The sequence below is a fragment of the Oncorhynchus gorbuscha genome, linkage group LG15, assembly GCF_021184085.1.
Source record: "Oncorhynchus gorbuscha isolate QuinsamMale2020 ecotype Even-year linkage group LG15, OgorEven_v1.0, whole genome shotgun sequence".
NCBI classification, from domain to species: domain Eukaryota; kingdom Metazoa; phylum Chordata; class Actinopteri; order Salmoniformes; family Salmonidae; genus Oncorhynchus; species Oncorhynchus gorbuscha.
The window spans coordinates 21,018,435-21,045,945 of NC_060187.1; the positions used below are offsets into that span (position 1 = coordinate 21,018,435).

The window sequence follows — 27,511 nt, forward strand, 5'->3', positions numbered from 1 at the left end:
AGCTGTAGTTGTTGGCTCTCTTCAAAAGTACAAGATCATATTACTATTTAAGTTCAGAAATGTTAGTTTCTTCATGACCTTGTACAGATATGTTTATGGGTTGTTTAATTTGAACTTCTAACTCAGATTGAACTTTTGCCGAGTATGAGATTATCATTCCCCTAATGTATGCCTTAAAAGCATCCCAAATTATGTGGTGGCTACATTTGTAATGGTAAAGGTATTTTCTGTTGGTGTAATTAAGCATTATACAAAATCATGGATTTTAGAAACCAGTACAGTATTGTTTTCCTGGATACAGTATTGTTAAGTGTATAAAAAAGTAGTAAATTATTGAATAGCTTTTCTTACTTTGATTTTTTTTTTAGTGGTATCCAATTATTAGTAGTTATTGTCTTATCGCTGCAACTCCCGTACGGAATCGGGAGAGGCAAAGGTCGAGAGCCATGAGCTTCCTGGAGATGGTTTCTGACAGTTGTCCTGAGTCTGCACAACTCTGCCAGGACCTAGGATCAAGAGAGACGCTCAAGTGTTTTAGTACTATATCTCTTGACACAATGATGAAAATAATCATGGCCTCTAAACCTTCAAGCTGTATACTGGACCCTATTCCAACTAAACTACTGAAAGAGCTGCTTCCTGTGCTTGGCCCTCCTATGTTGAACATAATAAACGGCTCTCTATCCACTGGATGTGTACCAAACTCACTAAAAGTGGCAGTAATAAAGCCTCTCTTGAAAAAGCCAAACCTTGACCCAGAAAATATAAAAAACTATCGGCCTATATCGAATCTTCCATTCCTCTCAAAGATTTTAGAGAAGGCTGTTGCGCAGCAACTCACTGCCTTCCTGAAGACAAACAATGTATACGAAATGCTTCAGTCTGGTTTTAGACCCCATCATAGCACTGAGACGGCACTTGTGAAGGTGGTAAATGACATTTTGATGGCATCGGACCGAGGCTCTGCATCTGTCCTCGTGCTCCTAGACCTTAGTGCTGCTTTTGATACCATCGATCACCACATTCTTTTGGAGAGATTGGAAACCCAAATTGGTCTACACGGACATGTTCTGGCCTGGTTTAGGTCTTATCTTTCGGAAAGATATCAGTTTGTCTCTGTGAATGGTTTGTCCTCTGACAAATCAACTGTACATTTCGGTGTTCCTCAAGGTTCTGTTTTAGGACCACTATTGTTTTCACTATATATTTTACCTCTTGGGGATGTTATTCGAAAACATAATGTAAACTTTCACTGCTATGCGGATGACACACAGCTGTACATTTCAATGAAACATGGTGAAGCACCAAAATTGCCCTCGCTAGAAGCATGTGTTTCAGACATAAGGAAGTGGATGGCTGCAAACTTTCTACTATTAAACTCGGACAAAACAGAGATGCTTGTTCTAGGTCCCAAGAAACAAAGAGATCTTCTGTTGAATCTGACAATTAATCTTAATGGTTGTACAGTCGTCTCAAATAAAACTGTGAAGGACCTCGGCGTTACTCTGGACCCTGATCTCTCTTTTGAAGAACATATCAAGACCATTTCGAGGACAGCTTTTTTCCATCTACGTAACATTGCAAAAATCAGAAACTTTCTGTCCAAAAATGATGCAGAAAAATTAATCCATGCTTTTGTCACTTCTAGGTTAGACTACTGCAATGCTCTATTTTCCGGCTACCCGGATAAAGCACTAAATAAACTTCAGTTAGTGCTAAATACGGCTGCTAGAATCCTGACTAGAACCAAAAATTTGATCATATTACTCCAGTGCTAGCCTCTCTACACTGGCTTCCTGTCAAAGCAAGGGCTGATTTCAAGGTTTTACTGCTAACCTACAAAGCATTACATGGGCTTGCTCCTACCTACCTCTCTGATTTGGTCCTGCCGTACATACCTATACGTACGCTACGGTCACAAGACGCAGGCCTCCTAATTGTCCCTAGAATTTCTAAGCAAACAGCTGGAGGCAGGGCTTTCTCCTATAGAGCTCCATTTTTATGGAACGGTCTGCCTACCCATGTCAGAGACGCAAACTCGGTCTCAACCTTTAAGTCTTTACTGAAGACTCATCTCTTCAGTGGGTCATATGATTGAGTGTAGTCTGGCCCAGGAGTGGGAAGGTGAACGGAAAGGCTCTGGAGCAACGAACCGCCCTTGCTGTCTCTGCCTGGCCGGTTCCCCTTTTTCCACTGGGATTCTCTGCCTCTAACCCTGTTACGGGGGCTGAGTCACTGGCTTGCTGGGGCTCTCTTGCGTCACCTGGGGGGGTTGATTCACTGTTGTGGTCGGCCTGTCTGGGTCCCCCCCCCCCCCCCTTGGGTTGTACCGTGTCGGAGATCTTTGTGGGCTATACTTGGTAAGTTGGTGGTTGAAGATTTACCTCTAGTGGTGTGGGGGCTGTGCTTTGGCAAAGTGGGTGGGGTTATATCCTTCCTGTTTGGCCCTGTCCGGGGTGTCCTCGGATGGGGCCACAGTGTCTCCTGACCCCTCCTGTCTCAGCCTCCAGTATTTATGCTGCAGTAGTTTATGTGTCGGGGGGCTAGGGTCAGTTTGTTTATCTGGAGTACTTCTCCTGTCCTATTCGGTGTCCTGTGTAAATCTAAGTGTGCGTTCTCTAATTCTCTCCTTCTCTCTTTCTTTCTCTCGGAGGACCTGAGCCCTAGAACCATGCCCCAGGACTACCTGACATGATGACTCCTTGCTGTCCCCAGTCCACCTGGCCATGCTGCTGCTCCAGTTTCAACTGGCCTGGGCCCTAGGACCATGTCCCAGGACTACCTGACATGAGGACTCCTTGCTGTCCCCAGTCCACCTGGCCATGCTCCTGCTCCAGTTTCAACTGTTCTGCCTTACTATTATTCAACCATGCTGGTCATTTATGAACATTTGAACATCTTGGCCACGTTCTGTTATAATCTCCACCCGGCACAGCCAGAAGAGGACTGGCCACCCCACATATGCTCTCTCTAATTCTCTCTTTCTTTCTCTCTCTCGGAGGACCTGAGCCCTGGACCGTGCCCCAGGACTACCTGACATGATGGCTCCTTGCTGTCCCCAGTCCACCTGACTGTGCTGCTGCTCCAGTTTCAACTGTTCTGCCTTATTATTATTTGACCATGCTGGTCATTTATGAACATTTGAACATCTTGGTCATGTTCTGTTATAATCTCTACCCGGCACAGCCAGAAGAGGACTGGCCACCCCACATAGCCCGGTTCCTCTCTAGGTTTCTTCCTAGGTTTTGGCCTTTCTAGGGAGTTTTTCCTAGCCACCGTGCTTTTACACCTGCATTGTTTGCTGTTTGGGGTTTTAGGCTGGGTTTCTGTACAGCACTTTGAGATATCAGCTGATGTACGAAGGGCTATATAAATAAATTTGATTTGATTTGATTTGATATTCTTTGGTTGTGCAAACCCACAGTTTCATCAGCTGTCCGGGTGGCTGGTCTCAGACGATCCTGCAGCTGAAGAAGCCGGATGTGGAGGTACTGGGCTGGCGTGGTTACACGTGGTATGCGGCTGTGAGGCCAGTTGGGCGTACTGCTTATGGTAGAGAAATTAACATTACATTCTCTGGCAACATCTCTGCTGGACATTCCTGCAGGCTGCCTTCCAATTGTGTCATTGTGTTGTGTGACAAAACTGCATATTTTAGAGTGGTGTTTTATTGTCCCTTGCACAAGGTTCACCTGTGTAACGATCATGCTGTTTAATCAGTTTCTTGTTATGCTACACCTGTCTGGTGGATGGATTATCTTGGCAAAGGAGAAATGCTCACTAACAGGGATGTAAACTAATTTGTGAACACAATTTGAGAGAAATAAGCTTTTTGTGCTTATGGAAAATGTCTGTGATCTTTTATTTAAGCTTATGAAACATGGAACCAACACTTCACATGTTGCGTTTATGTCTTTGTTCAGTATGTATGAATGATAGTAATAACTTAGTTGTCTTTCTAATACAATGTATCACGTTCCTAAATTACCTTTAAAGGCTTGAAAATTATAGAATTTATGCATTGCATTCAATTGTAATAAATTAATTATAAATATATTCCTATGAAATAGCAAATGCACATGGGACCAATATTTTAGCCTGCATTGTGCCAATGTGGACATGTTTGCTGGGTTGGTTAAAATAATAATTTTCATCTAATGGATGGTCAGTTTTTGCATCTATAACTCTGTCTATGAATTTGATAGTGTTTACATTTCTCAAATCAAATCAAATGTTATTGGTCGCATACACATATTTAGCAGATGTTATTGCGGTGTACCAAAAAGCTTGTGTTCCTTGCTCCAGCAGTGCAGTAATATCTATAAATTCACAACAATACACACAGATCTAAAAGTAAAATAATGGAATTAAGAAATATATAAATATTAGGACAAACAATGCCGGAGTCTAAATATACACTACCGTTCAAAAGTTTGAGGTCACTTAGAAATGTCCTTAATGCTCCTCTCCGTTCTCTTTCTACCCCCACATATTGTACATTCCTTTCTTCCTAGGTACATGCCATATAACCCCTTCCTAATGAACAAACATTATTTAACACTACAAGAAAGACAGGGTAGAATTCTTGCCAGTTATAGTGCAGTATACATCATTTAGTCATTATTCATTAAAAAAATCCCATAACAGATCTATAGACATTATGGACAGTATGTGGAAATAATATTTAGTATATCTGCAGAATATGTGGGATAGAATATTATACAATATATACAGCAATAGTTGAATAGGATGGCCTTGACTCGAATACAGTATACTCAATACATGACATGAGTAAAACATGATGTAAACATTATTAAAGTGACCAGTGATTCCATGTCTATGTACAAAGGGCTAAGGTTCAGGGTTGAGTAACCAGGTGGTAGCCTACTAGTGACAATGACGGCTAGCCGGCTAGTGATGGCTATTTAACAGTCAGATGGCCTTGTGATAGAAGCTGTTTTTCAGTGTCTCGGTCCCAGCTTTGATGCACCTGTACTGACCTCGCCTTCTGGATGATAGCATTGTGAACAGGCCGTGGCTCGGATGGTTGATGTTTTTGATGATCTTTTTGGCCTTCCTGTGACATTGGGTGCTGTAGGTGTCCTGGAGGGCAGGCAGTGTGCCCCCAGTGATGTGTTGGGCAGACCACACCACCCTCTAGAGAGACCTGCGGTTATGGCGGTGCAGTTGCCATACCAGGTGGTGATACAGCCCGACACATCACAGGACTTGAGAACTGAACAATGTCCATGTTTTGGAGAATGTGTACATGGTCGGGGGAGAACCCAGCTATGACCGGTCCATTTCATTTAATGTTTGGGAAACTCATGAGACAATACAGCCACATTACCATAACTCTGTTTATACAAGAGTCTCAGTTGTTAGGCTTGCATCTAATTGTTGTATAAAATGAATTAGTAAAGATGAAACTATTTGTGAAATGATGTAATGTGATTTTAAACTGATTCCCTTTGGAGTTTAACTTCTTGCGTCGAGCAATCCCGTATCCGGGAGCGTAATTATAGCCTCAAGCTCATTACCATAACGCAACATTAACTATTCATGAAAATCGCAAATGAAATGAAAGAAATATATTCACTCACAAACTTAGCCTTTTGTTAACAACACTGTCATCTCAGATTTTCAAAATATGCTTTTCAACCATAGCTACACAAGCATTTGTGTAAGAGTATTGATAGCTAGCATAGCATTAAGCCTAGCATTCAGCAGGCAACATTTTCACAAAAACAAGAAAAGCATTCAAATAAAATAATTTACCTTTAAAGAACTTCGGATGTTTTCAATGAAGAGACTCTCAGTTAGATAGCAAATGTTCAGTTTTTCCAAAAATATTATTTGTGTAGGAGAAATCGCTCCGTTTTGTTCATCACGTTTGGCTAAGAAAAAAAACAGAAAATTCAGTCATTACAATGCCAAACTTTTTTCCAAATTAACTCCATAATATCGACAGAAACATGGCAAACGTTTTTTAGAATCAATCCTCAAGGTGTTTTTCACATATCTATTCGATGATAAATAATTTCTGGCAGTTTGGTTTCTCCTCTGAAGCAAATGGAAAAATACACGCAGCTGGAGATTACGCAATAATTTCGACGGAGGACACCATGCGAGCACCTGGTAAATGTAGTCTCTTATGGTCAATCTTCCAATGATATGCCTACAAATACGTCACAATTCTGCAGACACCTTGGGGAAATGACAGAAAGTGTAGGCTCATTCCTTGTGCATTCACAGCCATATAAGGAGACATTGGAACAAAGCGCATTCAAAATCTGGGGCATTTCCTGTTTGAAATTTCATCTTGGTTTCGCCTGTAGCATCAGTTCTGTGGCACTCACAGATAATATCTTTGCAGTTTTGGAAACATCAGTGTTTTCTTTCCAAAGCTGTCAATTATATGCATAGTGGAGCATCTTTTTGTGACAAAATATCTTGCTTAAAACAGGAACGTTTTTTTATCCAAAAATTAAAAGAGCACCCCCTATATCGAAGAAGTTAACTAAGTCTTAGGTCCACCCCAAGAGCACAGACATTGAACTGGCGTCATGGGACAGCCCTTTCCTACTGTTCTGGATATAACCCCACCTTGGGAATTTACCTTCAGACCAAGCTACCTCGATTACCGAGAGGGCTAAGGTTTGAGTAGAGACCATGCATTTCTTGTTGCTGAATTCTTAACCATACCACGTGGTTAAACTCTGACTATCGATACCGACAGAATAAGAGCAACTATTTGATACTAATTTATTGTCTGCAGCTAGGAATTCTGTACCATTGAATGCGAAGACCTACAACCGCCAAAACATCTATCTATAAGAACATTTCTGAATGTTACTCTGAAGTATCTATTCTAACCAAAGACTCCAGGGCCACAGAGAATCTCGGTTGAACTCCAACAGAAAAGGACGATTCCAGCAGAGACCACGACGACACGCTGGGAGTAAATATATATTTTGATTGCAATTATTCCCGAATGAGTGAGTGTTCATGTGCAAAGGATTAGCATTTAAATTTTTATAATTATCAACTGTGTAGTGTCTTTTGTCTTTCACGCCCTTCTCAGTGCCTTTGTCTACCAAGCCGCCATATCGGTTTAGCCCACTAGGGGTCAAACCGGTTTAGCCCACTAGGGGTCAAACTGGTTTAGCCCACTAGGGCAAATCCCCTATTATTTCCCTGTAACCATATCTACTTTGTTTGTTTGTGCATTTCTGTGATTAGTTAGTTAATAAATAAATGATTGAGACAATTGATGTATGGATGACTCATAGTGAAGACTGGGTTCGTGCAGATAACCAACAATTTATGACATTTGGAATGAGACCAACGTGAGGTAAAGAATAATTCATTAGAAGACTAATTGATCAGATAAAAATTTCTGAAAGTTATATTAGGAAAATTGTAACTTTGTAATCTGAAGATTTTCCTTGGTGCCCCGACATCCTAGTTAATTACATTTACATGATTAGTTTAATCACTTAATAATAATTAGAGAATTGATTTGATAATCTAACAGTCTTCATTTTAATGATGACAAAGACACGACATAGTGCATCTGTAAAAGTTTGTGAGTCTTAGGGGCCAAGCCAAATTACTTTAGCCTCCTGAGGTTGGGGGATTGATTCCCAGCCAAGTCATTCCAAAGACTGTAAAAATGGTACCAGGTGCGTCTCTACTTGGCACTCAGCATTAAGCAGATAGATTGGGGGTAAGGCCCCTGTATACACTAGATTTTTTGGCACTCCCCCCCCCCCATTGTGAAAAATATTTTGGAAGCTATACAATTAATTTATGAATGTCTACATCTGTTTTTGACATGTTTATTATATTACTGACACCTTCATGCATCTGGTTTATGTGAGCTAAACAAACATTGAAAACTTTTTTTTACATTTTCGTATAATTTTATAAAGTTCTGTTACTGTTCCCACAACAACAAAACACTCATATTAAATCTTGTCTTTGAAACATTTAAATTAAATACTGTAGAATTTAATTAATTCCTATGGAGGACTGCTTCTTCTGAGGAGTGTCAATACGGCCAATCGGTGGCTTCAAAGCCTCATTGGCCAATACACAGCATCAGCAATCCAGGCTTTATACAGATCATTGGTCCGATCCAGGGGGTGTACTTGTACATCAAGCTGCCTCATGCTACAGAAACAGAAGATAGGTTCATGATCCTATTAGCCATTCCAGCTCGCACAAGTCAAGGCTTGTGAAAGGCTACTTACTTTACTACATTTCTCCAGCCCCCATTATCAGCTGTATAACCCCCTTCCAAAAGAAAAAAAGTAGGGTGGTGACCACTTAGTTAGTTGAATCTCAGAACCATAACAATGTTTAAGGGAACTAAGGTCACACAATGATACTGTCCAAACAGACAAGTCATTTAGACATTCTCCTTTATTTGGTTTTATAGTGGATTAAATCAAGTGCTAATGGAACTAGCTACCTGGCTAAATATGGCACATTTACAGAAATGTTAATTGATGTTAAATGCCCCTGTCAAATAATTGTTGTAAATGATGTTAAATCCTCTCTACTAGTTTTAACTATTCTACTGAGGAGAGGAGAACCTCCCAAGAAAGAGGATGCTTTTGGTCTTATTGTGCCTGATGAAGAAGAGGAAGGGGTGATCAGCCGTGAAGTGTTCCTCTCGGAACATACAGAACGCTATCATCCCAGCAGTGGCGGCTGCAGCCTCCGTCCCCTCCTCGTTCACCTCCACAAAGGCCTTATGGGCCACCGTAGACAGGAAGAGCCCCCCCTTCCCATTCATCCCAGACAGGTCGGCCATGCCCCCGATGAACACATCCTTCATGCCCATCTGGACCAGGGGATCATTCAGCTCGTAGTCCTCCTCCAGTTTGAACTTGGGCAGATAAACTATGATGTCCGTGCCCGTGTCCATGTTGGACCTGGTGGTCCACTCGTCCAGTTTCTCCATGGTCAGCTCGCTCTCCAGCTAAATGGTACACAGAGTTAAAGCACAGTCAGTATAGTAAAAAAGAGTAGCGTTGAAACATAGTTAAAACACAGTCAGTATATAGAATAAGTAGCATTGACAACACTCCATACATCAGATGATAAATGATACTGTTGTCGTGTTTTCAGCAGCCTACCCGGGCCTAACCCAAGTACACCACCTAGTGGCAAATGATGCGCAAAAAATGCTGACTTGCATTGGTTTTGGGCCACATATTCTAAAGCGTTAGCATTTGGATACAAAACCAAAGCATGGATTGCTGTCATACCTTGTCAATCGGCTGCTTACAGGGTAAGGAAACCAGTGTCTTGTAGTGTAGCGAACAGAGGGACAGGGAAGGGAAACCTGGTCGCTGGTGTGAAAGGCAAACACCCCACGCATCAATCAACTATGCAGTTATAGGAGGCTGTGTACAGTATACCTTCACTAGAGGATCAGATCCGTCAGTGGCCTCCTCAGGCAGCAGGACAAACATACTGAGCTCCTCATCCACATAGGGAAGCTCCACGATCTGGAGGTTATAGTCTGGGACATAGTTAAAGGGGAACTTCTTTATCTGGTGCATCATCTGAACTGGCTTGCTTTCACTCTGAAAAAACAGATTATTATAGACAAGGAGAATGAGTTCATCTGAACCATATAACTCCCAATAGGCCTATACAGTATAACTTGAAAGTTTGTTTGGCCTCTTGGATGACGCATAAATGTGTCAAACTTGTGCCTGTACCACTGCTAAAAAAAGGCCCCTGTGAAGTGAACCATTGAACCCTTTGGTTTTAAATCGCACCATATCTTCTAGCAGTTTAGTATATAATCCTATTATATAGTAAATCATTATATTATAATTCCATTACTGAGCATAAATATCTATCTAAATATTACTGCCAATATCCACCCGGTTTATTTTGAAGGTCATCTCTTTGGTGTCTTTCTGGTCAAATCTGTTCAACCAGTTTCCTTTGAAGTAGATGGCATTGACTAGAGCCAGCCTTGTCAAACCACTGACTGTCCCTTGCTTCAGCAGATCTTTGATTTTATCTGTAAACGCACACACATTCACGCACACACACACACACACTTAAACAAACTAAACCCAGAGCAGCTCCGAAACCAGAGGTCCCATCTGGCTTTAATGCTGTCGGTAGGCATAGACAGATTTATTCATCACAAGTTCAGTTCCATGTTAGCTGATCCTGGTTACAGATCTGATAGTTGCTGTTTTTTAATCTAATGTGTGTGTTAAGTGTATGTTGTTGCATTTTTGGTGTCCCCCCAATGTATTGCACTACACATTTCCCAGCTGGGATAATACATGTGATTGGTTAATTGATTGATATAGTAAATGATGATACTTTCCGTCTGCTGCTCCACCCAGCTATTGATCTGTCCTCTGGTCTCCTCTGCTGCTCCGAGGAAGTCTACTGCCTTCATATCTGCACGGTAGAACTTCTGGGTGGATTCTAAGAACTCCTACATCAGAGTGAAACAGTTCAATAAAAGTAAAGAGAAGTACAGTATAACGTCTGGGTGGATTCTCAGACAGCAGACAGTAATAGCACAGTCCGTCTCAATAAAACAATTTTCGCACAGGACTAGTATTACTAGAGAACGTTGGGTATGTCATTATTACCCCTGTGTGCCTGTAAATGTAATATGATTGTATAGATTCGTAGAATGTCTGGGTGGATTCTAAGAACTCCTATGGCAGAGTGAAACAGTTCCATAGGATTAACTAGCCTCATGTATGCAGATGTATAGTTAAGCATTAAAACCAGAGGGGGGTTATATGGCCAATATATCACGGCTAAGGGCTGTTCTTATGCACAACACAACGCTAAGTGCCTGGATACCTCCCTTGCCATGGTATATTGGCCATATACCACAAACCCCTGAGGTGCCTTATTACTATTATAAACTGGTTACCAATGTAATTAGAGCAGTAAAAATACATGTTTTGTCATAACTGGTCTGAAATACCACAGCTGTCAGACAATCAGCAAACAGGCCTCGAACCATCCAGTTTAAAATCAATAGTAAAAACGTATTAATTGATTGATAATATAATAGCAAATGTCTGATTTGCAGGTATTTTGTCCAATGCTATACTGAAGCAAAATGAAAGAGAACACATGTAAAGGGACTGTTACTTGCATAAATAGTATAGTTTATAGTGAAACTCACAGTCAGGAAGTTGCAGGTCTTCTCTCCATACAGGCGGTTGGCCAGTTTCAGGATGTAAGTTGCAGAGGGAGAGTTGATATCTGCATTGAGTGTCTGGAAATCTGTGTGAATGTCTTTGGTGAAGTTGAATGACAGAGCCTGGGGAAGATTCAGAGAGAACAAAGATGATTATAATGATGACATTGATGATAATGGTGATGATGATTATAGCGATGATAATGAATAAAGCTTGGACTGTGTACATAAAAGGTAAAAGAGTGCAGAGTACCTTTCAAATACAGACAGTCATGATGCCATGTACGCTACTGTGGATTTACAGCTTTGCTTGGATTCTGACTGACTGAGGGTGTGCTTCCCAAATGGCAACCCATTTCCTCCATTGTGCACTTATTTTGACCAGGGGCAGTTTCCCAAAAGCCGCTTAAGGCTAAGTTCATTGTTAGAATGGTTATAATGATGAACTTAGCCTTAAGATGCCTTTGGGAAACCGGGCCCAAAGCCCTATGGTCAAAAGTAGTGCACTACATAAGGAATAGGGTGCGACTTGGGGCGCAGAGGGAGTAACCTGTGGGTTTATAGCCCTCTCCATGGTTACTATGTTGCTGTGTGTTCCCAGATGTATAAGCTGCTGTCCTACAGTCTAAAGTACAAGCTGAACAGCTCTAATCAGTTTGTCTTCTACATATAGACACACACCCTGTCATGTTATCAGATGTCTGGAGAATAGGCCTAATGAGTACAAAGATTCATGTTACCTACTATAAGGGTGTGTGTATGTGTGTAATATATATATATATATAAAAAGTGTGTTTTTCTCTGTGTATTACCTTTGCCATCTGAGCAGCTGTGTCTCTTTTAGCCCCCAGGTAGACCATGGCCAGAGCTGAGCTGATACTGAATGGGGAGATGAAGATATTCCCTGTGTTGGTCTGACCCAGAGTGTGGTACAGCTCCAAGGCAAAGGCTGTGTTAGAGCTGCTGAGAGATGCCATGGTTGATGACTGGTCTGCCGGAGAACGGACGAAAGCAATGTTTGACATATGCAGTGGTGTAAAGTACTTAGGTAAAAATACTTTAAAATACCCAAAAAAACTACATAAGAAGTATCTGTACTTCACTATTTAAATTTTTGACTACTTTTACATTCCTTAAGAAAATAGGGTACTTTTTTTACTCCATACATTTTCCCTGGCACCCAAAAGTACTCATTACATTTGGAATGCTTAGCAGGACAGGGAAATAATCTAATTCACACACTTATCAACCAAAACATCCCTGGTCATCCCTACTGCCTCTTTTCTGACAGACTCACTTAAGACATGATTCGTTTATAAATGATGTCTGAATGTTGGAGTGTGCCCATGGCTATCAGTAAATAAATCAATAAAAACAAGTAAATGGTGCCTTTTGGTTTGCTTAATATAAGGAATCAAAAGTATTTATAGTTCTACCTTTGATACTTTGGTATATTTTAGCAATTACATTTGATACTTAGGCATATTTTAAACCAAATACTTTTAAACTTTTACTCAAGAGTATTTTACTTGAGTCATGTTCTATTAAGATATCTTTACTTTTACTCAAGTATCACAGTTGGGTACTTGTTCCACCACTGGACATATGCAGACTAGTCGGACACTGATTTGAATGTGACAATAATAATTTTTGCGGCATATTTAGTGTCAAAGATCTTTTGGGGTCTGTCATCACATCTCATACAGGAAATAAAAGTTTTGCTCCTAATCATATTCTCTTTAGTTTGCACTGTATATCCTACTCAATGACATTGGCAATAGTGAAATGGCGATGGTAGAATGTAATCATCAATTTTAATTCGGCACTATGTGATCGCATATCAATTGCTATAGAAAATATACAATCGGCAGGCAAAATATCCATAAAATGCCTATATTATTCTAGTCGGGAGTAACCAGGAAGCAGAGGATAATGTAACTAAAAAGATAAACTGCTGAAAGCAAAACTTAAGCCTTAAAATCTCACAAATGTGTGTTGTTTTTTGGATGAGAAAAAAGTATATACACCCAACCCTTCTGCTTCTCTCTGTGTGAAAAGATCGAAAATGCGCAGCTCCAGTGAAATAAACAAAAACAGAAGTAAAGACCGAAACTATGCCTTCCTCCTGAGATAACTACAAAAAGGCGCTCTAAATATGCCGCATTATCCCAAATCATTTAGCGCGTCTTTTATATATCATACTCACTGCTCTACTTGGGCAATAAAACCGGGTGGGGACTTGGCCTTCAGCCCACTTCCCACATGGGTTATCGAGGTGGGGACTGGACAGGCTTGTCCTGAATTACATTCTACCTTTGCGGAAGTCAGTTCGCCTATTGATAAATGACATGTATTTCTCACCAGGCTACTACTTACTACCTGCTGGAAGTGTGTTCCTCTGGAAAATCAACCCTACAGAGATATAGGCCAAAGATGATGGATAAATGAAGATGTTTCACTTTCTTCTTCTTCTTCTTCTTTGGGATTTTGTTGGCGGATCTCGTCTCATTTAAGGTGCACACACCGCCACCTACTGTACTGGAGTGTGAGGCCATTCATGGCCTACCGACATTAAATTCTTCGTGAAACGGTGCAATAAAATGGGAGAAAAGGAAAACGGACTTACCTAGTTAAATAAAGGTTAAATCAAATAAATAAATAAAAACTGGGCTAGAATCATGCTTTACATCCTCAGACCGAGGTGGTCCTCATTGCAGGAACTTCATCCTCACTCTCGTTATAGGTTCCAAACTGAGCTACTGGAATTACGTATCCCTCTTTGCAGTTGACGCCAACCTTCCTTTCCACACTGCTACACTGCACCTGCCGCCACATCTAATTCATATTCACTCTCGTCCCTCTCCATTTCTTCAAGTTCTTCCAAAAGTTCTGTGAAACCCCTGGTTCCATATTTTCTCAACCATTTCTGCTGTTCTCCTTTTTGTCTTGTCCATTATCTTCTCGTTCACCAGATCTCTTAGAATACCTGTGTAATCCCCCACTCCATGTTTATTCATAATATGCTCCACATTCTTCCTTATTTCCTTTTCTCCAATCGCTCCCGTTCTCCAAACATTTCTCCCTGTGCAATCTCTCCAACGCCCACCCCTTGTCTTGAGCACACGCCGGCATAAAAGGTTACAGTTCACTGCTATTTGTGGAATCAGATGTCCCACTCAAACCGTAAAATGGATAGGTTGCGGTCCGGGTGGCTCTGCCATTGGCACCAATCAATGATGTATATAGATCTATCTATAAATAATGGGGCCAATGTGTGACATTGGGATCAACATTTCATAATGGTTTGAAACAAAAATGAAAAGGATTTCCATACATTTCTAGATGTACTTAGAGGAATAAAAGTGAATATATGCAAATTGGCCCGTAACTCCACCAACTCCACCTATACAACATAGGCCTTGGACTAGACATCTTTATGCAGGGTTCATAAAGACATTGGCTTGCCAAATTCAAGTACTTTCAGGGACTGCATCATTTCTATAATTGTACATAGGGCATAGTATAGAACCCCCCCCCCAAAAAAAAAAACATGCAATAAGTGTCCAAAAAGTAGGCCATCACCACTAAGAATAATGAGCGGTAGAGCGTAAAAATAATCTGTCCTCGGTTGCATCACTCACTACAGGGTTCCAAACTGCCTCTAGAAGCAGCGTCAGCACAACAACTGTTTGTTGGGAGCTTCCTTAAATGGGTTTCCATGGCCGAGCAGCGGCACACAAGTCTAAGATCACCATGTGCAATGCCAAACGTCGGCTGGAATGGTGTAAATCTCGTCGTTATTGGACTCCGGAGCAGTGGAATTGCATTCTCTGGAGTGATGAATCCAGCTTCTCTATCTAGCAGTCAGACAGACAAACATGGGTTTGGCGGATGCCAGGAGAAGGCTACCTGCCCAAATGCATAGTACCGACTGTAAGGTTTGGTGGAAGAGGAATAATGGTGGAGGAGGAATAATTACATTTAGACAATTCTGTGCTTCCAACTTTGTGGCAACAGTTTAGGGAAGGCTCTTTCCTGTTTCAGCATGACAATGCCCCTGTGCACAAAGCAAGGTCCATACAGAAATGGTTTGTCGAGATCAGTGTCAAAGAACTTGACTGGCCGGCATCTGGTGGAAAGCCTTCCCAGAAGAGTGGAGGCTTTAGTAGCAGCAAAGGGGGAGCCAACTCCATACTAATGCCCATGGTTTTGGAATGAGATGTTTGACTAGCAGGTGTCCACATACTTTTGGCCATGTAGTGTACAGTAGCCTATACATCTTACATATGTAGCATGCACAGCATATCAAACAAGCAAAACACAGACAGGCAGTTAATATTGATTTAAGGTTATTTTTTCATCATCATTGCAAACATTGGCTAAACAGGGGGCAGCCTGCTGGCTTTATGGCAGCATAACTATAAAGATTACATGCACAGAACATGATTCAGATACTTAGATTAGAGTAAGACGTTTCCAGAAGTGTGGGATGGGGCCAAATGCTGTATTTGTAGCCTCAGCCCTTTCAAATAGTGGGGGAGTGCCAGGATGGAGGCGCGAGGGCTTGAAAACACAGTGCCCCTTGTCTGTCATCCAGTTTATACACAAATCATTGGCTCCAATGCATTAGGCAACATCCTCTCACATTCTCACATCAGATTTAGACTTTCATCCATGTTTCTCAAACGTCAGATTTCGAAGGTGTTCCAAACGTCAAATTTCTAAATGTTAGGTTACTTCTCTTTATCCTTCCAATGTTAAATGTAGGTGTTAACTCCAAATTCTTAAGATTAGACATTAACTCTGAATGGTTGAGGTAATCTAAAACAACTCTCTATCGCTGGATTAGAACATGCAACCTTTGTAACCGGAGGCAGATGCTTACACCCAAAAGTCATCCCTGCCCACATTACCTTAACAAAGCCAAAGCCGACTTGAAGGTAACAGCGCTCACTGTCGCCCCAGTGGCCGGTTTCCATGTCATCTCCCGACATCCTGAGATGTGGATGAACGTCAAATACTGACTTGTATCACAGATGACCTGTCTTGGATTAGCATCTGGGTCTGGTCTGCTTAGTTAACTGACCCCGAAATAAGGAGCGTGTGACGTGTCATTTCCTCTTCAGTCTCTGATACAGATTATCCAAACAGGAGCCTCTTTCCTGAATATGGCCCAGGGAACAATTGACACCCAGCTTGAGTTTTTTATAGGGACATTCCAAAATGTTCAACCTTATATTCGTTATCTCCAGGACCACCTCAACATCAGTATATGTGAAACGGTGGGCTTCTACGTTTTGTAGTGTGGGTCTTGACTTTTAAATGATTAACACATACACAACTTCATAGCAGTCAGAATAGACCGAAGTCATTGCCAGCCACACCTTGACAGAACCCACCATTACTGTGCAGCCAGGTGACTTTTGTCCCCTCTAGTACATTCCTGCCTCCTTGTACACCCACACATAGGCGGCATGTGAGTTTCTGTCTCCGTCCTGTTTCGGTCTCCACCCTTTTCTTTCTTACCAGTCTCTCCAATGGAGGTAACCTACGGCAACCAATGGAGAACAAACATGGCTGATTCTCTCTATCAATGCCTCGCCCCACCCTCCCTTTCCACCCACATCTCTCCCTCTCTCCTGCCTCTCTCTCAGCTGAGGTCACTATTTCTCTCCCACAGTACCAGAGCTCTCCAATAGACTCACTGTAGACCCGCAGGAAAATATACCAAAAAGGTTTTAGACTGTCAGGCCTCTTCAGGAATTAGGACTCAACACAGACACGCAGTAGAGAAGGGGGAGAGGAGGGGAGAGTTAGGAGGGAGGTAGAGAGAGAGAGAGAGAGAGAGAGAGAGAGAGAGAGATGGAGACGAAGGGGAGGAGAGGAGAGAGAGGGAGGTAGAGAGAGAGAGAGAGAGAGAGCGAGAGAGAGAGATGGAGACGAAGGGGAGGAGAGGAGAGAGAGGGAGGTAGAGAGAGAGAGAGAGCAAGAGAGAGAGAGAGAGAGAGAGAGATGGAGACGAAGGGGAGGAGAGGAGAGGGAGGGAGGTAGAGAGAGAGACGAGTGAGAGACAAGGGAGGCCAAACGAAATCAATCATAACCCATGAAAATGTCAGTTGTGGTTTGCTGAACTGAAGATGTTCCAAACCTGTCAGTAATTTCTGATATATTCCACGTTCCGTATTCTTACTCTGACTATTAAACACATACCACACACAGTATAGAGAGACAGATGTGTTTAACTTTAAAATGTATCTCTTTCCTTGATATTTGTGACGACAACCCCCTATAGTGTCATTTCAAGATGTGTATACACGGACATGTCCACTAGAGGGAGTCCTGTACAGAGTGTGATATGTATTGGTACACCTTGTTGGACATGATGCATGTCATTCTACTGGGTCAAGATGGCCTGGTTCGTCCATTATACCTGTCAAAGACGATGGTCAGAATATTGTACATGAGCCCCTTACCCTTTATAAATTAGGGGGGCAGGAGGTGCGTTCCTCTTAGAATTTGTGCAGACAGCGTACATTAACAAAACCCTCTGACTAAAGCACAGCATATCCACATTACTGGTTCGCGGATCAACTGTTTGTTCACCCGCACCCCGCCCGCAATTGCTAATAACCCACCTGCGACCGTCCTACTACACGTGATAAAGTGAATATATGACGCCCGCACCCAACCCTAACCAGCAAATAAAATGCGCTGTAGGCCACAGACTGCAGAATTCTTTTTTGACAGGGGGTTCAGGATTTTTAGTTGTTGCCTGATTTAGATATGTTTCTGCATATAATTTCCAACATTTTGGTAGGTTATTTGTTTGCCATCTTGTCTAGAATTAGATACACGTAGCTTCTCTTTTGTTATTATATGTTGCCCTAGAAGACTAAATAAACCTTTGCTCAATGCAATAGATCGATAGAGTGAATAATTCAATCTAGTTGACAGTCAAGTTCTCTGTCATCTTTCGTGGAGCAAAGATGTTTAGGAACTGGGGAGAAAATGCAATAAAGGAACAAAAAAACGGGAAAGGGTTTCTGTGCAAAATGTCCAAATGACGTTTGACCGGTTGTAAGGAAAAATAAAGCTGTGAAAACGACCCAATGTTTTTCTGATAATATTTCAGTTCGGCTTCGATGCATATTTTATGTGTTTGAAATACTATCAGCTTGTATTATACGTATATGATGAAGACAGCACATTTACAGATGGTATCTAACGGAGCATTTCATTCTCTCAAGATACAGAAAAAAAAAACTATTTCTCCACTCCTGTTCCCAAGTACACATTTTGCCTACTGAAATAAATTATTAATTCTGCAGGAGTTATTATTAAGGCTATATCCCTATTTGTACTGGACTAGTATTAATAGAGAACGTTGGTTATGTATTAATTACCCCAGAATGTCCGTTATTCCAGAGGCGCAATATTTTTTCAAGATACATGTTGCGATTTTCAATTAATTCGCAAAGTCGATACATGTAGCTCCTATACATATAGTCTATGCGCAGCACGTCGCTCAATTTATCGAATCAATTATTGTTTTCTCGCTCAAACCGCGAGCAACACCTGTCAAACTCAGACATTTGGAAGATTTTGGAGTAAAGTTGGCAAACTACCCTGTGAGTAAAAGCAAGATAAGTGCTACAGACATCACATAGCTCGGGCAGGGTCCTTTGAAAAGAACAACAGCTACACTACCACTGCAAAAATGGCCGTCAAAAGTTAAAAACTTTGAATGAATTTTGTGGATGTTATATTGAGAGGAACAATACTCACAATGGGGGATAAAATCAACTTCAGATAGGTGTATGTTGATAGCCTGATTCCAGATCTGTTAGTGATGTCTGAACGCATGACAATGAGTGACAAGGAGATGAAATGACAGACAGATCTGGGATCAGTCTAGTATGGTGGTGAGGAAACTACTGAAGATTCATCAGGATATAAACACGATCCCATGTCCATTCTCGAAGAGTGTTTGATGTTTAGAAACAGTCCTCATTGTTATTATAGCGTATGCATGACCCTGCTGTGATGCATACAGTTCAAGCCTATCATAAGGTCATGTGGACAGCACCTGGGATTCTTCCTGGTTTTAGTTATTTAATTCCCAACGTGCTGTACCAGGGGACGTTTAGGGACACCCTGATCTGTGTTTCACACACACGCTTATAAGCTCCCATCACAAATGACTAAACAAATGAAGGCCTACAGATTAGTCTAAAGCCTGGCAATCAGGCTGCTGTAGAGTTGACACAATGCTGTGACACACCACGAGACACAGGTTGTGTTTCAAATGGCAACCCCTTCCATACATAGGGTATTACGTATGACCAGGGACCATAGGACTCTGGTCAAAAGTAGTGCACTATGTAGGGAAGAGGGTGCCATTTGAGATAGACAGCGAGGGAATAAAGTACTAAATCAGGTAGTAGGCTAGGTAGTGGAAGAAAACACACCAACAAACAACCAACAAAACGTTTCATTGAAAGAGAATAAACAAGTACATGATGATCAGTTTGTTCCAGAATAACAGTGAAAGAGTTAAGATAAAGCCAAGCTACCAGGTCAGCTTATCTGTTCTGAACATCAGTCTGTAAGGAGAGGCTAGCCGTCTATATTAGACCACAGGAAGGTTATTAGAGCTCTAGGACAGCTTACCTGTTCTGAACATCAGTCTGTAAGGAGAGGCTAGCCGTCTATATTAGACCACAGGAAGGTTATTAGAGCTCTAGGACAGCTTACCTGTTCTGAACATCAGTCTGTAAGGAGAGGCTAGCCGTCTATATTAGACCACAGGAAGGTTATTAGAGCTCTGGGACAGCTTACCTGTTCTGAACATCAGTCTGTAAGGAGAGGCTAGCCGTCTATATTAGACCACAGGAAGGTTATTAGAGCTCTAGGACAGCTTACCTGTTCTGAACATCAGTCTGTAAGGAGAGGCTAGCTGTCTATATTAGACCACAGGAAGGTTATTAGCGCTCTAGGACAGCTTACCTGTTCTGAACATCATTCTGTAAGGAGAGGCTAGCCGTCTATATTAGACCACAGGAAGGTTATTAGAGCTCTAGGACAGCTTATCTGTTCTGAACATCAGTCTGTAAGGAGAGGCTAGCCGTCTATATTAGACCACAGGAAGGTTATTAGAGCTCTAGGACAGCTTACCTGTTCTGAACATCAGTCTGTAAGGAGAGGCTAGCCGTCTATATTAGACCACAGGAAGGTTATTAGAGCTCTAGGACAGCTTACCTGTTCTGAACATCATTCTGTAAGGAGAGGCTAGCCGTCTATATTAGACCACAGGAAGGTTATTAGAGCTCTAGGACAGCTTATCTGTTCTGAACATCAGTCTGTAAGGAGAGGCTAGCCGTCTATATTAGACCACAGGAAGGTTATTAGAGCTCTAGTACAGCTTACCTGTTCTGAACATCAGTCTGTAAGGAGAGGCTAGCCGTCTATATTAGACCACAGGAAGGTTATTAGAGCTCTAGTACAGCTTACCTGTTCTGAACATCAGTCTGTAAGGAGAGGCTAGCCGTCTATATTAGACCACAGGAAGGTTATTAGAGCTCTAGTACAGCTTACCTGTTCTGAACATCAGTCTGTAAGGAGAGGCTAGCCGTCTTTATTAGACCACAGGAAGGTTATTAGAGCTCTAGGACAGCTTATCTGTTCTGAACATCAGTCTGTAAGGAGAGGCTAGCCGTCTATATTAGACCACAGGAAGGTTATTAGAGCTCTAGTACAGCTTACCTGTTCTGAACATCAGTCTGTAAGGAGAGGCTAGCAGTCTATATTAGACCACAGGAAGGTTATTAGAGCTCTAGTACAGCTTACCTGTTCTGAACATCAGTCTGTAAGGAGAGGCTAGCCGTCTATATTAGACCACAGGAAGGTTATTAGAGCTCTAGGACAGCTTACCTGTTCTGAACATCAGTCTGTAAGGAAAGGCTAGCCGTCTATATTAGACCACAGGAAGGTTATTAGAGCTCTAGTACAGCTTACCTGTTCTGAACATCAGTCTGTAAGGAGAGGCTAGCCGTCTATATTAGACCACAGGAAGGTTATTAGAGCTCTAGGACAGCTTATCTGTTCTGAACATCAGTCTGTAAGGAGAGGCTAGCCATCTTTATTAGACCACAGGAAGGTTATTAGAGCTCTAGGACAGCTTACCTGTTCTGAACATCAGTCTGTAAGGAGAGGCTAGCCGTCTATATTAGACCACAGGAAGGTTATTAGAGCTCTAGGACAGCTTACCTGTTCTGAACATCAGTCTGTAAGGAGAGGCTAGCCGTCTATATTAGACCACAGGAAGGTTATTAGAGCTCTAGGACAGCTTACCTGTTCTGAACATCATTCTGTAAGGAGAGGCTAGCCATCTATATTAGACCACAGGAAGGTTATTAGAGCTCTAGGACAGCTTATCTGTTCTGAACATCAGTCTGTAAGGAGAGGCTAGCCGTCTATATTAGACCACAGGAAGGTTATTAGAGCTCTAGTACAGCTTACCTGTTCTGAACATCAGTCTGTAAGGAGAGGCTAGCCGTCTATATTAGACCACAGGAAGGTTATTAGAGCTCTAGTACAGCTTACCTGTTCTGAACATCAGTCTGTAAGGAGAGGCTAGCCGTCTATATTAGACCACAGGAAGGTTATTAGAGCTCTAGGACAGCTTACCTGTTCTGAACATCAGTCTGTAAGGAGAGGCTAGCCGTCTATATTAGACCACAGGAAGGTTATTAGAGCTCTAGGACAGCTTACCTGTTCTGAACATCAGTCTGTAAGGACAGGCTAGCCAATCTATAAATCAGACCACAGGTAGGTTATTAGAGCTGGTTTAAGTTATCTGCACCAAGTGTGCGTGTGTGTTTGTGCCCACTTACTAGCTTATTTGTGTCTTACTGAATAGTGCTTGAGGTGAATAGTTCAGGATGGGTCACTGGACACTACAGCTCACCAAATGTTTATGGAATTAATCTCCCTAGAAGTGAATGTCCTCTTTACAAGAAACTGAATCAGGTGCTGCATGTTTGATACAACTGTTGAAATCTCTCTGGTGACAGGAGTGTGTTGTGTCCCAAATTGCATCCTTTTCCCTATGCAATACACTACTTTTCACCGGTTATAAAGGAAATAGGGTGCCATTGGGCCCTGGTCAAAAGTAGTGAACTATATAGAGAATAGGGTGCCATTTGGGACTTAGCCAGAGACAAGTGCCTGTGGTGCCCGAGACCTCATCCTGCATTGGCAAAGTGACCGCCGTGTTTTTCTGTCACCTAGTGCACCACCGCCGTGGAGTGTCACTCAGAATTCTGTGCCCATGCATCAAAACGCTTAGTCTAACCTCAGTCAACGGATTCAGTGGAAACGATACACTCTTTCACCACAGAATCACAAAGGCTAAATTTGAAGTTCATATCCGATGATATCAGTGCACACTAGTAGGCATTTTCTAACCAATAGTGGTGATCTCAACCATCAGCATCAAATAGCTGTGGCATATCAACACCTCACTTAAAGTGTCACGCCAGTCTCCTTTTCACCTCATTTAACACCTGACTTAACAAAGGCACATCTCAATAGGTGGTCCAGGTAAGTCATGACATAGCACCAGTGGGGTGGGGGCCTTTCCTCTTTTGTTCTCTATTGCTCCTCTAATGTTCCTCAAGCTTTCCATCAAACCAACTCACTGAATGCCGTACTCCTTGAAGTTTGCAATATTTTTCTTCCCTTTAAAGTGTGTAATTTACTATATTTAGAGAAAGGGGATACCTAGTTGCACAACTGAATGCATTGGGATATCACTTCAACAGGAAAAGTTCAGAAATCACAGGAGGACGTCTTTAAAGATGCCCTATCAAACTTTTGTATAATTTCAGCCAGTAGTTTTGAAAGTGGTGCTCACCAACCAAAAGCAATCCCTGCTTTTTGTGTACTACATCATCCATTTCCTATGATATGTTACAAATCCAATTTGTACTATATGTTACGAATTTGTTGTTCTCATGATCGTGGAGTGCATCTTTAACCACAGACAGACGGTATCAAAACCTTGCATTTTGGTATTTGTGGAAGATATAAACCTTAGTCCATCATGAATGAATGCACAAAACATTGCCCATGATGGTCAGACAGCTTTCATGCTCAGACTCAGCTCAGTGTATCCAACACACACACACACACACACACACACACACACACACACACACACACACACACACACACACACACACACACACACACACACACACACACACACACACACACACACACACACAGCTGTGACCTTCTGATAGATCCCAAAGGAATCTGTCCTGCTTCTGATGGAGATTCCAGGCAAGATTAAGTACAACCACTAGCAAACTGTGTCAGGTTATACTGTCTTTCATCTGTCAACACACAGACAAACACACACATGCTCCCATGCCCCCCCCCCCCCCCCCCCACACACACCCACACATTTACGTTCAAATTCAGTGATTTATATAGTGCAGCAATGCAGACAGTTAACACGCCATCTCAGATTCCACATGCATCCAGAATACCATACAGTTAATACAGAGATCTATAAATTGCTTGAACTAACTGTAGGCTACACAGCCCCAGCCAGACCTGCCCCTTGAGGGGCTCAGTGGCGCCTGCTGCTGGTGCTTCTTGTCTTGACTTATAAACTGAATTGCTGTAGCCTAGGGTTGTTAAGCGGTCTAAGCTGCTGATTTGATTCTGGCACCCTACTATTTCAGCACAACTCCCCGCTATCCTTCCTCTCTGTCTATCCTATTCAATAAATAGAAAATACAAGAAGTGGGACAACTCCATGCCTTTAAAAAAAACATAATTGCTCTCTCAGAACTGGGCAACAAGGTTATAAGACTCTCTCCAATGAGTGTTCTCTAATGACCTGTATCATTTAAAGTGCTGTAGAGATATTAAACCCATCTGACATTGTAGCCCTTGAAGACTAAACTTTTAAAGAATTTAGAAGACATAAAAATACAAGATATCACATTCAGTATAAACATAAGACTTATCATTCAGTAGAAACACAAGACTTGTCATTCAGTAGAAACATAAGACTTATCATTCAGTAGAAACATAAGACTTGTCATTCAGTAGAAACATAAGACTTGTCATTCAGTAGAAACATTAGACTTGTCATGAATATCATACTGTAGGTGTATCATTCAGGACAAATCCAAGCAGCGTAGCATATGATAAGCATGACACCTTACTATACACAGAGCCTCATGTAATACTACAGGATGCCACTATAACGGGCACTAATTAACATTGGGCTATCTTTAGTCCGACCACAAAGGCAAACATAGATCTCAGTGCCAAACGCAGGGGCCTGGAGAACAGCACTGCTAAACACTTGGGTTGGAGCAGACAACAGATCTGTCTGTCAGAGAGAGAGACAGAGTTGATAAAGGCTAGTGTTACGAAAACAGCGAGAGAGAGAGAGAGAGAGAGAGAGAGAGAGAGAGAGAGAGAGAGTGATAGAGGACATGAAGAGGTAGGGGGGGGGCGCAGAGAGAAAGAAAGAGACAGAGAAAGAGGTGTGCGAGAGAAAGAGAGAGAGAAAGTAGAGATATTTAGAAAGAGAGACAGGTGTGTGCATGTGTGAGAATGAGAGCTAGAGAGAATGAGGAGATATAGAGGTGAAGGGAGAATATATAGATTAACAGACATGGGAGGTTAGAGCAGTGAGTGCCAGTGACCCTTGGGGTGAGAGGTTGTCCAGCTGGACCATAAAAGTACTGAATATACCGAGGCCAGGTGGAGGGGGCCTTTCCACTCATAGCTTTATGAGCAACCATTAACCGTATGGGTAAATCTTATGGGTATCCTTATGGCCAACTATCCTGCACCCATTACACATAAACCATGACCTATAGAGAAGTAGTGCATGGGTAAAATCAATGGGGAAAGCCAAGCCAGAATAAAAAGCCATATTACATATACTACAGTTCAAAAGTTTGGGGTCACTTAGAAATGTTCCAGTTTTTGAAAGAAAAGCACTTTTTTGTCCATTAAAATAACATCAAATTGATCAGAAATACAGTGTAGACATAGTTAATGTTGTAAATTACTATTGTAGCTGGAAACGACACATTTTTTTATGGAATATCTACACATGTGTAGAGGCCCATTATCAGCAACCATCACTCCTGTGTTCCAATGGCACGTTGATTTAGCTAATCCAAGTTTATAACATTAAAAGGCTAATAGGTCATTAGAAAACCCATTTGCAATTATGTCACAGCTGAAAACGGTTGTTTAAATGAAGCAATAAAATTGGCCTTCTTTAGATTAGTTGAGTATGTGGAGCGTCAGCATTTGTGAGTTCGATTACAGGCTCAAAATGGGCAGAAACAAAGACCTTTCTTCTGAAACTCGTCAATCTATTCTTGATATGAGAAACGAAGGCTATTCCATGCGACAAATTGCCAAGGAACTGAAGAACTGGTACAACGCTATGTACCTCTCCCTTCACAAAACAGCGCAAACTGGCCCTACCCAGAATAGAAAGAGGAGTGGGAGGCCCTGGTGCACAACTGAGCAAGAGGACATGTACATTAGAGTGTCTAGTTTGAGAAACAGATGCCTCACAAGTCCTCAACTGGCAGCTTCATTAAATAGTACCGCAAAACACATTGTGGTTACAATAAAGAATGTATCCCATCATGCAAATGTTTCCTATTAGCAAGACAATATACTTTTTATAGCCTGACTACTGTTGTGAAAATCCCTCATCTTGCAATGCATTCAATGCTTAAGTACTTTAAAGTGTTACATTTCTAACTCAAAGCAGCATTTCTTTATCAACATATTTATGTTTTAGTTAATCTTCTTCTTCTTCCTTTTGTTCTGTAGCCATTTTGATGCAATTGCTCAAGGGCCATGGTTGATTCATCTGTTTAAATGACCTTATTGAATGTCTCACCAGCTTTGATCAATGCCTGGGCATTGAACGCAAAGTTCTTTGTCAGACTAATCATTGGGTCGAATCTACAGAATAGTACAAAACAAGCGAACACACATGGTTAATGTTCTGACAATTAAAAAAATATATATATACATATATAATATATTACCGAGCCTTTCCATAAGTCCACTCAAGTTTCTTCAACTGTCTTCTGTGATTAGAGCGATGTTGATGTTGTGCGGTGATGCCAGCAGATTCCAGACTGCATTTTCCGATCGCCCATCATCTTCATTCATCAGTGAGTCAATGGCTTGAATAGTCATTGACTCACTCACACGTTGAAAAGGGCGAGGAATGAGATGGAGACACAATCCATGCCAGGCACACCTGTGAGCTCTGGAACTCCACCTCTGACAGGCAGAGTCAACATACAGTACAGTATGTGGCGGGTTCGTCAGGTTTTCAGTTCACCCTGACATTTCCATTCCTCTTCTGACAACAGAACTTGACCAACTGCTCACCAGTCACAGCAAGGCCCGCCCGGACCGGTATGCTGTTCTGCTATTCCAAGGATGTGTAACCGAAAAGAGATCTCATGAGTGGACACAGAATACATAGCCTTCCCACTGTGGATGTCTATTTCAGAACCATTAGGCGCTGCTCTGAGACAAGCATGGAGAAACAAAAATGTTCAAATATTCCATGATATTCTTAAGATATGTGTTGACTGAATATAAGCAAGTGATGTCTGCTAAATAATCAAGTTAGGTTTCTCCAGAAATAAATAGTTTTAAATAACAAACTGGCTTTATTTACAAATTAGTGAGAATGTCTCACCCCATGTTCAAGAATTGCCTTTTTCCTCACTCACTTTAGGTTAAATGAAAACAAATCTCCAAAATATCATTACTTTTTAAATAAAGCAATTATTACTAATTAATTTAGAAGTATATAAAAGTCCCTGGGATATTCAGAGATCATAATATAAAATGCCCCTTAGATATTAATATAGAGTCCTCCAATCCTCTAAATGTAAATGATTGTTGGAGAGTCACATTATACAAATATTTTTAGATATACTTTTAAAAATGGTGTAGGTCTTATTTAAAGAGCATATTGAAGTTAGAAGCAAAAGCCTACAACAATTTAAGCGCCGTTCTGCGCTGCTCTTGTAATAAATACTCATGGAGAAAGTGTAGATTGATGCGCAGAGCGTGGCAGGTGTTGATTTCGCCTTCATAGAAGGCAGGAATTGTGGTCACAGGCTGGCAATGGTCATACACAGGTAGGCAAACAGGCAGGTGAATCAAAACTAGGACTGAAGGCTATAACTGTTTTACACAAATGAGCTAGGAAAAGGCTTCATA

At 41.6% G+C, this 27,511-nt stretch overlaps 1 protein-coding gene across 9 annotated transcripts; it reads right to left on the bottom strand.

Moving 5' to 3' along the window:
* Window positions 1-8,409: 8,409 nt before the first annotated feature.
* On the bottom strand, window positions 8,410-26,336 carry LOC123996871 (leukocyte elastase inhibitor-like). Of its 9 annotated transcripts, none has more exons than XM_046300659.1 (7): window positions 26,314-26,336; window positions 12,019-12,197; window positions 11,192-11,329; window positions 10,363-10,480; window positions 9,906-10,048; window positions 9,432-9,599; window positions 8,410-8,989 (listed from the first exon to the last, which is right to left on the bottom strand). In XM_046300659.1, exons 1-7 carry the CDS (start codon window positions 26,324-26,326, stop codon window positions 8,582-8,584), a joined length of 1,167 nt encoding a protein of 388 aa, XP_046156615.1. In that variant the 5' UTR covers window positions 26,327-26,336; the 3' UTR covers window positions 8,410-8,581. The 9 variants fall into 9 exon arrangements, with proteins under 9 accessions (XP_046156615.1, XP_046156616.1, XP_046156618.1 ...); XM_046300660.1 differs by lacking the exon at window positions 26,314-26,336 and adding an exon at window positions 13,583-13,720; XM_046300662.1 differs by lacking the exon at window positions 26,314-26,336 and adding an exon at window positions 13,586-13,719.
* Between the last annotated feature and the right edge of the window lie 1,175 nt (window positions 26,337-27,511).

Excerpts from the sequence above, each read along its gene's own strand:
- LOC123996871 (XM_046300658.1), bottom strand. The coding sequence starts at position 13,383 with ATGATTTGGGATAATGCGGCATATTTAGAGCGCCTTTTTGTAGTTATC. Across the intron at positions 10,481-11,191 it reads AGACCTGCAACTTCCTGACT|GAGTTCTTAGAATCCACCCA; the intron begins GTGAGTTTCACT and ends ACTCTGATGTAG. Across the intron at positions 8,990-9,431 it reads GATCTGATCCTCTAGTGAAG|CTGGAGAGCGAGCTGACCAT; the intron begins GTATACTGTACA and ends TGTACCATTTAG.